The sequence below is a fragment of the Lissotriton helveticus genome, chromosome 2_1 (assembly GCF_964261635.1).
Source record: "Lissotriton helveticus chromosome 2_1, aLisHel1.1, whole genome shotgun sequence".
Taxonomy (NCBI): Eukaryota; Metazoa; Chordata; class Amphibia; order Caudata; family Salamandridae; genus Lissotriton; species Lissotriton helveticus.
The window spans coordinates 878,234,664-878,246,696 of record NC_136059.1 but is presented as its reverse complement, the minus strand read 5'-3'; the positions used below and the strand labels follow the sequence as shown (position 1 = coordinate 878,246,696).

At 43.5% G+C, this 12,033-nt stretch overlaps 1 protein-coding gene across 1 annotated transcript in view; it reads left to right on the top strand.

The window, feature by feature from the left end:
* FBN2 (fibrillin 2) overlaps positions 1-12,033 on the top strand; it is a 1,174,837-nt gene that overhangs the window by 1,001,528 nt on the left and 161,276 nt on the right. Inside the window, exon 36 of the mRNA XM_078675609.1 lies at positions 7,294-7,416. Within this exon, the coding sequence (XP_078531735.1) occupies positions 7,294-7,416 (123 nt within the window). The remainder of the gene's footprint in view (positions 1-7,293; positions 7,417-12,033) is intronic.

Sequence of the window (12,033 nt, the reverse complement as noted above, 5' to 3'; positions counted from 1 at the left end):
AGACCGTGGCACTTTCCCCCCTCCTTCTTTCATATTCCACCCTGCTTCCTCGCCCAACTCCCTCTGCTACTTCCTACCAGGTTTCATGACACTTGTGTTGCACGATTTTCAATGCCTGAGCAGAGTGCATTTGCTGCTCAGTGTTTCATGTACCTTTGTTCTTTCATGTTATTTTCTTATGAGGGGGTTTCCTTCTTTTCTTTTATCTTATCTTATCTTCTCCCCTCCCCCTTTTTCTCTCTCACACAGTTCTTTTATTGTAAGAAGCTGGCTTTTTATGTGATATATCAAAAATCTGGTATACCGTGTAAAGAGTCAAGTGGTTCCCTCATGAGTGGACAGGGGCTTGCTATGCAATCCCAAAGTGCTCTATTAGAGGGAAGTGTAGTCGAGCAGCCTTAGGCTTAGCACATAGGAGTGCAAGACATTTGCAAATAAACACAAATATTAATAAATGACATGACTCAAGAAGGAGATCCATACCAATTTATAAAATTAGCATGTATCTTTATATATGTTTAGGCATTAGAGAAAAATCATTTAGGTAAATACGATTTTAATAAACAATTCTTTTCACTTCAAAAAGTGGACACTGCAATTTTTGAGTTCTGCAATGTTATCCTATGGAAGGAAGAACAAGTTCCGCAAACAAGTATAGTGCAGCGACTTACAAGACCATTCTCCAGAGTTAAGGTGAGTGGTGCGGCCGGGTGCAGGGTGCAAAACGGCATCGGGAACCCAATGTATTTCAATAGAGATCTGTCACTGTGGAAAGAGGCTGCAGGCTCTGGCCAGGAGGCCCGTCGGGCTGAACCAGCAAAGGGTTTCAAGACTTGCAGTGCTCAGGGACAGAGGTACACCTTTGGTCCTCTTGTCCAAGGCCAGAGGTGACAGGTGTAGGGGTGTCCTTAAGCATCTGTTTTTTCTTTACCGGAACAGTCGCGGTTGAGGGGCCCTGCGTGCAGAGGCTGCAGGTGATGTCGGGGAGTCCAGGAGGGGTGTAACCATGATGGACTTGAGCTCTGGAGGGCAGGGGGACCTTGTTAACACTGATGGCCCACTTCAACCCGGGCCGGAAGCGACGGGTACAGTAGTGACTTCCAGTGTCTGGTTTTGGCAGTTCCGGAGTCCTCAGAGTCTCCTCTTTTGGAGTTTGTTTAGAACATGTGTGTTGTTCACAGGAGGTCTTGAGTCTTTTTCGAAGGCAGGCAGTCCTATGTTTCTGGAGTCAGCAGCTGCAGGACAAGTCAACTTTAGTGCAGTTAGATGCAGACATGCTGGCGGGGCTGGTACCAGGGCAGCTGCTTCTCCTCTCCTCCTCTGCTTTTGCAGCGCTTCGGTGTCCTCTCTCCTCTTCGGTCATCAGGATCTGCTTTTCTGGTACCAGGGGCTCTCCTAAATACAGAATTTAGGAATGTTAGAGGAGTGTAGTGTAGTAGCCAATGGGCTACTGACCCTTGGGGGTCACAACGTACCCTATAAGACCACTTCCAGTGGGCAGTGGGCTTAACCCTGTCCCTGAATCCCAAAGTATGCCATCTAAAAAATGGCCACTTCTGAAAAATCGTGTCCACCTCATAGTAGCCCACCTTAGGGGTGGTGCTAGCCTGGAGGTGGAATGCCTACCTGACTAGCTAATTTTCCTGTCTGTCCAGGTACCAAGGGGGTCCTCAACAAAGGGGTTGGCTTTCTCTCCTGTGAGGGGGAGCAACATTTTATTTCAAAGGTGGCAGCCTTTGAGGCTTCCCGCTTAATCAACAGGTCATCCTGTGGGAGAGGGTGTTACACCCTCTTTCTGGACAGGCTTTTGTTCTGGGTCTCCTGAGAGCAAAAGGCTCTAACCCTAGGAGGTCAGAACTGTGTCTCTGGTGGCAGGCTGGCAGAAACCAGTCAGCAAGGACACCAGAGGATGGTAGGCTTTCAGAGGGCACCTCTAAGGTGCCCTCTGGGTGCACGTGTTGGTAAATCCAACAGTGGAATCAGTGAGGGTTTATCATTTTGAGATGTTTGATACCAAGCATCCTTATTTTCAGTGAAGCCATCATGTAGCTGGGGAACTCGTTTTCACCAGTGTCCAGCACAGGCCTTAAAATGGCTTACCTGGTCACTTGAACTGGCAGTAATAGGACTGGCCAGCACAGGAGCATATCTGCTCATACCGGTATGCCGCACATGTAAATTTCTGCAGCCTGCCTTAGGGCTGCCGGGCCTGCTGCAGGGGTGATTTACAAATATTACATGCAGTGTTAGGGAACACGGCACACAAGTATGTGTGACATGCTGTGTTTTCACTTTTGTCTGTACCAAGACACACTGCCTGCGATAGCAGCCATGCATGTGCTTGGTGAGGGGTCCCTTAGGGTGGCACAATTTGTGCTGGTGCTCTTAGGGGCCCTCTTCAGTACCTCAGGCCCTAGTTACCAGGAGTATTATTTACTTGGGACTTACAGAGGGTGCTAAAGGTTTTGCCAATTGGGGAAACAATTATACAGTTTTGAGGTAAGAACACTGGTACAGGGGACCTGGTTAGCAGGACCCCAGTACACTTTAGTCAAAGTTCCATCAAATACCAAGCACAGTGTGTGGGGGCTAGGGGTGGGGGTACTGCAACAAATTCCCAATTTCCTACATTTATTGTTTAGAATCGTTCCCCCGTTGATACTTGTTACAAGTATATTGACCTATATGTTTACAATGAACAACTACAAGAGTGCAATGTTCCTTGGCAACCTCGATTATTGAACCCTCTGCCTCTCTTTAGGTGGCTTGCATGTTTGAAATACAGTATTACACATTGTTTTGCTGGTGTGCAATACAGCACATAAGGTAACCCGATTCATGCAGGAACCGTATCACATTGTACTCACTATACTGTATGGACTGTATCCATTTTTTAGGGGGAGGGAGAATAAACGTCAATAAAATTAAAAAAAAATTTAAAAAAAGTTAATATGTTCACCTCGATATCCCTTTGGTCTTATGTCAAGTTTGAACAATTTCACTTTGCCTTTCAAGTTACTATTATAGAAACCTTTTGGTAATTAGGTAATCTTGGCCCCAGAGTCAAAAAACATTTTAACAGGGGCACCTTCAATAGGCACTTCATCAAAAGGTTCTTCTTCATCAAAAGGACCTTCTTCATCATTCACCCGTACTTGCAAAACAGTTTCATTGCATTCTTTCTCAGAGTTATAGTCTGTTTCTCTCACTTTCCCATTACCAATTGAAGTTCTACAGCTATTCATGAAATGGCCCATTTTCACACATTTTTTGCACACAGCTTTTCAACCCAGACAATCCTTACAATTAGCAAAACGATTAGCACTGCTACATCGCAAACATTAAGTTTGAGTTTTTACAAAGTCTTTCCATTCTTCTTTCTTATCCGTTTTAGTTCTCACTAAACAAAATCTGTCACCAACACCTTTTTCTCACAGCACCTTCTCCTTTTTAATAGTTTTCATAAATGTCATGGAATGTTCACACCTTTTGGCAATGGTTAAAACTTCGTTTAATTAGTGGTTATCTTTTTGCCACAATGTTTCTTTAGCTTTTTTAATCACACAACTCAACATAAATTGATCTCAAAGTTCCTCACATGAAGGACCAATATTACATGCTAATTTATGTAAAGAAGTTGTAAATTCCTCCACAGATTCATCAGCTCTTTGCATCCTTTTCACAAAATGATAACACTTTAAGATTGTACTAATTTTTGGAAGATAGTGAATATCTAACTAAAATTTCAAACTCATTTAATTCTGTAACATCTTCATCAGAAAGATCTGGTAAATGTTTAAATACTTCTTGATCTTCAGGGCCCAAACAATACAACAGAAGAGAAGTTTTCCGTTCTGAACTTAATGAAGTGCCACACACCCTAGCACAATGGCAAAAAAACTTTTCCCATTTTGACCAATGAAGCACTGGATCACAGGAAAAGGCAAAAAGAAAGGAAGAGGATTTACATTCTGCATGGTGGTGCTGTCTCCTCTACATTGAAATTACTGACTTTTAAATAAACAATACTTAGATAATTAAATTAACAAAAAAAAAGGAAAACAAAGGAAATAATAATTTGTAACAGTAACTTATTTGAACTAATACCAGAATTCTTCCAAAACCACCAGTATTCAATATAATACCTGAGTTTCCAATGAGAAAATATCGCAAAAAATGTAAATAAATAAGAGCTAAGTGTAGCTACTGAAGTTCAAAGACAAAGCTATATAATATTTGTTTTTCTTTGGTTCGATTCCTCCTCAATAAATCCTCAACCGAAGATAGCTGCCACTTGAATGAAGAAGTACTTGCCCCGCAGAATTTCCAAGAAATGATGGACGCCTTGCATGCAAACAAACAAATGAGTTATCCCAAGCTAAGATGGCCTCTGCATTTGTAATTTGTGATGCAACATTCACGGCTTAATGATGCTCGCATTACAATTCCATGAAGCCATTGCATTTCCTGATGAAGTGGTGAGTCAGAACATGTGGAAACAGCGTGACTCAGAGCGTGAGGAAACAGCGCACTCACTTGAGCCTGTCCTTGCTGGACGCACGTGCAAGAGAGAAGTGCACGCGACCATATGGGTTAGAGGAGGCTTCTTGTTCATTGAACATAATCCTGGAAGCGAAAACCCTTCAGTAATTCACCGGGATTACCAATTAGATGTACATTGACTTTAGGCTTGCATAGCAGACCTTTCCAGTCAAAACAAATAATTTCAGGTCTATAGAAAAGATTAGCTGTTGAGGATTAGGATTAATTTTACTCCTTGCTGCCAGTGTGAGAAACTGCTTAATGGTCTAGCAGATATAATTCACAAAGATATTTTTAAGATACAAAAAAAGGACCCCAGCCAGCGTTTACCTTCAATCTCCTTCTTCTATCCCCACCACCAGAATCATAACATTCTCAGAATGTACAGGGTAGAATATTCTAAGGAGTAGGGACTAGGAAATACCACTAGGAAATAGCACATTTCCCTAAAGGGTAACGGGACCGCTTTTAAAAACGGCAGATTTCTTGGGGGGATTGTTTGCTTAAGAGGAGGCAATAGTCCTGTGGATGTGTGACTGTGCCAAGTGGGCTGGATGTTGCTTTTGGCATTGCCCTTCTGATCCCTACTCCCTGAGCCAGATGTACTCAGCCCTTATCAGTGAACTCTTGGTGCAGGGCTTAGACATTGATGCACCCAATCTACCAGACCCTGCCCAGGTGATATGATCTACATCTGTGCACAGCAGTTCTGGGTAGTTGTTATACTGTTATTGCTGAAGATCGTGATGTGCGTGCAGTCGGCCAACCAACCATGATAATGTCAAACTTGAAATTACCTGCAGTCATGCATTTTTATTTTTTAAAAGTATTCTGACGTTTGCTAACTTTTGAAGGAAAAAATCAGAAAGCAGCAAAAACAACCATGACAGTAATCATCCTTGCTGTTTTCAACTTTCTCCTTTTGGGCCTCACAGAAACAGTGCATTTGCTGTCCCTTTCAAAAAATGTTGTTGACAAAAAAACAACTTAAAAGGGCTTAGAATCCGCCATTACTAACCATTGTTTGGCTTTCTCGTCACTCTCTTTTACTTGCTTCTTTTTGGTTAAAGCAGGCCGGTTTCACATCCTGTTCTATCCCTTCAATGGAGTGTGGACCAAATACTGATTCATTGCTTTGTTAGTGTTCTTCCTCTACTCCTGCTCGGATTGAGGTACTTTTTTGTTTTTTCTTTACTTGTAGCTCTCCACCTGCATGTGTTTGCAGGCCAACTCCTCGCTCTGCTTCATTGCTTCCCTGTTCCCCTCATGCATTCCTTCCATTTATTGTATGCAGTTTAATTTAGCACAAATTATTTCAGGCACAGGGAGATTAAGTGATGTTGAGCCAACGCAGGGACTCAAGCTTGGTTTCCCCCTTCCAAAGTCAGCAGCTCTGGCCCTTAGGTCATCTCCTCCCTAAGTACTTCTCATCCCCATGCCAGTGGCGTAAAACAGGCCCCCGCGGTGTGGGTGGCCCCCAAGGTCCAGGGCGCCCCCTCAGCACAGTACTTTGGCCGAGAGCTCCTGATTGATTCCAGAGGGGGCCCCTCCATGTACCTTGCAGGGAGTCCCTCTCAAGTTTTGTTACGCCAGTGCCCATTGCACTACGTGTTTGCTCTTTGTTGCTGAAGTGCTTCTCCTACCCCCTCCTTGTTGTGCTTACCCGTCTGCTTCTGCCTGTTGTTGAACCGAGACTCCTAATTATAAATAATGAGTCGGATTTAATATGTGATCAGCTTGCATTGTAGCGCTGTATGTGTGCATCCCCGCCATAATGTAATCACAGTAATTGGGTCTCATTTACAATTTTGTGCAAAATAATGGTCAGACCTCCAATCAAGGGCCCGCTGTTGTCCATGTGCATTGAATTAGGTTGTTCCTTAAAGAAGCATAGACGAGGCAAAAAGATCTTGTCTATGTGAGAACTACTGGCTGTGTCAATTTGTTTTAGCCACGTTGTACATCAGTGGAGCGCTGTGCAGCATGGCTGAAAGTAAAAAAAAAAGCAACACTATGACGTGGCCAATGCTGGCTGAGTCATAGCACTTTTTTTTTACTTTCAACCATGGTGCACAGCAGCAGCCCTGGTGTACAACATGGTAAAAAAAAATTGTCAAAGTCAAATAACTCTACCATCTGCAGTTGTAATTTTTTTATAAGCCATGTTGTACGACGGTGCAGCTTCTGTGCAGCATGGTTGAAAGTAAAAGTTAAAAAATCACTATTACTCGGTCACCGCTGGCTTTGTGACAGCGCTTCTTTTTTCTTTTTACTTCCATCCTTGTTTTTTTTTTAGATAGATAGATAGATAGATTGATTGCCAATCTTTTGAATGCCTCTTTTTATCTCTCCCTCTTATTTGTATGTTGACCATTATGCTGCTGCTGCTTTTTCTTGGGCTGAATACAGTATGCTCTTAGTTGTCAGCTTTTCAACACCTAATGATTAACTTGTAAAATAGCATGACTTCCAAAACCACAAGAACTTGGTAGTGCTCTTAACATTTTATCTGTCTGGCCTGACTCAATCTTAAAATTGTTGGAAGTGCACAGGTTTTATAATGAAAATACTAACAGAAATATGGAAGCTCATTTATTAATATGTATTTTGGTTTTACAGAGGAAAAGTGAAAACTCAATGACATTTCTGCAAGTGTATCTACATATATCATTCTGCCTTATCTGGCCAAGTTTCCATCAGTTGTTGCACTGAGTATGTTGCAAATATTTAACTTGCTTTATCCATTTTCAGATATTGACGAGTGCGCTGATCCCATTAATTGTGTTAATGGCCTGTGTGTCAACATTCCTGGGAGATATGAATGTAACTGCCCCCCAGACTTCCAGCTGAACCCCACTGGTGTTGGATGTGTTGGTAAGTCTGGAATATGCAAATGTGTCTCGCCATCATGATCTGCTATTACTTGAGTTAAGTCTAAGAACATATCACAGAGGCTTCAGATGTCTATAAACCATTTAGGTCCTTGCAATGAGTTGGCCAGAATTTGAGGGTGATGGGGACTACAAAAGCTGTGACAGGTCCAGTATCGCTGAGCCCAAAATGATCAGGTCTGTAGTTTTTGGGCATGGTAATTCTAGATCGAGACACATTTCGAATTGGGACTTGGGCTGTTACACCTGGACTTTTCGCTCTCCCTGAAATACCACAACTTGTATTGGGACCCTTGTTTAATTTTTTTTCTTTACAAACAACTTGATGCAAAAAATAATATAGGCCAGTCAACATACATGATACATGATTCCTTGAAGCTTTACTCCCTTTTTAATTATCTTAATTTAAGAACCTGCACTTAATTTTTTAGGATCTACTTTCAATTTCTGTTCTTATGGACCCTATGTATGTCGACCCTATGTATGTATGTCGGTATTGCTCCTGCTCGAAGGACTTCACGGACCTGTTAAATGGCCTTACTTTTTCGCAGCACATCAATGCAGCCACTCACATCAAGGGCCATATCTTGGACCAGGTCTGGTCCTCTAATCTGGATATTTCGAACCTCCAAATCTCCCCTTGTGCCTGGTCGGACCACTTTTTCATCTCTTTTGCTCTTCCCATAACTGCCAACCCTAAACTTTGAGCCCCGACCCCCTCAAAATTAGGAACTGGAGTTGGGTTGACATTCCCTCTCTCTGTCTCTCCCTTGCTTCCTCTACACCTAGTTCCCCCCAGCCTTTTGGACCACCTCTCTCAGTCCACACCCAGGCCGAAGAAATTACTACTTGGCTGGCCAAGGCAAGGGACAACTTTGCTCCCCTGAAAACACTTAAAACTAAACGACCACATGATAACCAGCTCTGGTTTACCAAGGATCTGAAAGTGAGGAAACTTGCTCTCCGTCAGACCGAGTGTAAGTGGAGACTGGATCACTGCCCCCGAAAGAAAACTATTTTTCTCGCTGCCTTAAAAGACTATAAATCCGCCATCCTTGCAGCTAAAACCGAATATTTCTCTGCAAAAATCCTCAACTCTTCAAACAAAGCCAACGACATCTTCTCCATAGTGAATGAATTAGCCAAACCGGATCGTGTCTCCATCAAACCTCTGTCATCACAGTCCCTCTGCCACTCTCTCAATAGTTATTTCATTGAGAAGATCATCAAGATCAAAGCCAGTATTCCCAAAACTGTCTCAATCTCCAATTCGGGCAATAGATTTGGGAATCCCTTGTCCTTTTCAAACTTCCCCCTGATTACCAAGGAGGTTTTCTCCTCTCTCCTTAGCAAAGTCCGTTCCGGCTCGCCATGGGACAGCTGCCCCTCTCACATTGCTCGTAAGATTTTCCTTAACCTCCCGGACCCTCCAATCTCTCTTCTGAATAACTCTCTTACCTCCGGGGTGGTCCCCCTCTCCTTCAAATCAGCAGTCGTCTCCCCCATTCTCAAAAAAAACGGGAGCTGACCCTGAGGTATTGAGTAATTTCCGTCCTATCTCGCTGCTTCCCTTTTTGGGTAAAGTCCTGGAGGCTTTTGTAACAAACAGTCTCAGCACCTTCGTGGAATCTTCTCATTTGCTAGACCCCATCAAGCGGGTTTAGGTCTCAACATTCGACTGAGTCCATTGCCCGGGCGGTTCATGATGAACTCTGAAAGGGGGCCGATTAGAACATCTCACAAGCCCTGGTGCTCCTGGATCTGTCGGCGGCATTTGATACCGTCAACCATACCATCCTTCTCGACCGGGTCGAGAACGCCGGCATCCGGGGCACACCTCTGAGGTGGCTGACATCATTCCTCCAGGACCGCAATCAAACAGTTCGCCTTTCCACTTTCACTTCAGAAAAAAAAGTCTCACTTGCGGAGTCCCTCAGGGCTCCTCCCTTTCCCCTTTATTATTTAATCTGTACATCTTTCCTTTGATTTCTGAGCTTCAAAATAGATCAGCAGTCATATTTAATTATGCAGATGACCTACAGCTCATTTTTTATATTGACTCCTCCCCTTCCTCCATTGAGAATGTTCAAACCACTATGACTTTTATTAGCAGTTGGATGAACGCGAACCAATAATCCCGATAAGACCGAGCTGGTCTTGACAGGGCCCCCAGGAAACCCCTGGAATACCAACTCCTGGCCACGCTCCCTGGGCTGTCCTCCATCCCCCGTCAACTCTGTAAAAAGTTTTGGAGTCACCATTAGCAGTGACTTTTCCATGAGGGCCCAAATCAAATCAGTGGTATCGGTCTGTATATTCCACTTACGTCGCATCAGGAAAATCAGCAGATTTCTCTCCCAAGACGCTCTTGTTCAAGTCATTCTGGGATTGGTCATATCTCGGATCGACTATGCGAATGCACTGTATGTGGAATACCTGCCTACCAAATGCATCAACTCCAACTTATCCAGAATCAAGCTGCAAGACTCGTCTTTGGCCAGCCCAGGTCTAGTCACACTACACCTCTTCTTAGGAGCCTCCACTGGCTCCCTGTGGCCCAGCACAGCTTCTTCAAACTAGGTTGCTTGATCCATAAGGCCCTCTCCCTGCATGGCCCTGCCTTCATCGCCTCTCGGATCCACCGTTATGCTCCCTCCCGTGTCCTTCGATCCTCGGGCTCAAACCTATTGTCTATTTGCACTTTCAGATGTAGGAAACATGGTGGCCTGTGATTCTCTTCACAGGCTCTACTCTTCTGGAACTCACTTCCCCCAAATCTCCATCTAATCCCCTCCTATCCCCAATTCAGGAGGGCTTTGAAGACCTTGCCCTTTTCCCAAGCCTACAGTTAACTGATCACTCCTCAGTGCATGGTCCTAGTCTGTCCTCGAAGCGCCAAGAAACCGTTGGTGTACGTGCGCTGTATAAATAATTTTTATTATATCATATCATATCATTTACATTCATGTAAGTGAACTTATGATCTTATCAGTGCTTATTGCAAGATTAGGTCAGCTGATAGATACTAAATGCTGCAAGGAACATCATAAGCTATCAATAACTTATTCATAAACAAGGTAGGGACCAGAATGCATGCCAAATACTAAAACTAAAAAGAAAACTGTCTTGGGCTCCATCCCTCTGAAGAGACCTACAACCATTTCTAAGAGACAAAGACGACCTCTTAGCCCGCAAAAAAACAGTTTAGACTGGGCCATATTACTGAAGTGTTATCGGAACTTAAAGGTGGGCAGTCCCTCATTATATGGCGGGCTAGCCCCATGCAAATGAGGGATCATATTTGTCCATATAGCTCCCCATATTACACATGCAGGTGCAGGCACAGAAAAGGCCACTGAAAGACGCACCAACTGTGCCATGCAGGAGGTGACACACGAGTAGGAGATATTCCGAAGTTTACCAAATGCTGGGAGCAAGGAGATTTCCTTGCCCTCTTAAGGGACAGCCACATAAGAGAGTTACTGCTCCCCCTCCAAATAAATATTAGGGAGTGCCTGCATAGTCAGTTTACTAAAATGAGTCCTTCTGATTGTGATATCAGAGCTGCATTTTCAGTGTCTCTGTCTGCACACTCTGCACCCTAGTCTATGAAGGGGGCGATTTAACAGTCACCGCTTTGAAGAGGGTCTTAATGATCTAGAGGACCCCTGCAGGGAAGTGTTTTACTTGCTGTAGTATCTGCTTGGCAACATCATCCTCTGGTACTGCAGTATGCCTGTACTTTTTTAGGTAGTGCACACCCTGAGGCCACATCTACCTTGAGGATAGGGTCAATGTCTACATATGTGGAGTTAATGATAGTACACATACTAATCTCTCATTATCTAGTATATAGTATTTTTGTAGCACTATATTCTTGTGCCACATATTCTGACATATGATGGCCCTAAATACCATACTATGTGCCTACATTACTCTGATGGGGCCGGAAATTAGTATTACTGACCCCATTGGACTTTCAAGCCATTACAAGGTTTATGAAATCATCACAGACATAGTGTATTTCACCCAGAAACTTCAGCTGCTTAAATACAGAGGGCAAAATGAGGAATAAGTAAAAGAATTAGAAACAGAATGATTTTGGTAGTTGATAGTCTGGCTACAATCTTTGTGTACCACAATATTTAAAAATCAATCTTCTGGTTCTACGTAACATTCAGAGCAGAAGGAATAACATTTTGCATTATGACTCATCAGTGACCAAGAGCACGCGATCCCCCAGAGTTCCCCTTTAAAACCCTCACTCCAGAAATATGGCCTAGCATCCAAGCTCTGCAACTGGAAACCCTTACTCGATTAATCCATGATTCTACTCACCCATATTAAGATACGGCATTGGCAAACTGCTAGTGCTGCTCTTTTACTGTTTCTCCTTGAATTATAGAGGGTGCCCATGACGTAACTTTGGGCCAGATTTAGATTTTGGTGGTCTGCCTGTTGTTCCACCAGGACGATGGAATAAATACCTCTGTCACCCTGGTGGAGGTCCCGACCACTAGAATTCTAAATTACCATCAACCTGGTGGTCATTTATAAAGCATTGGCAAGAACCGCCATCACAGAGGTTCCTGTCTATGTA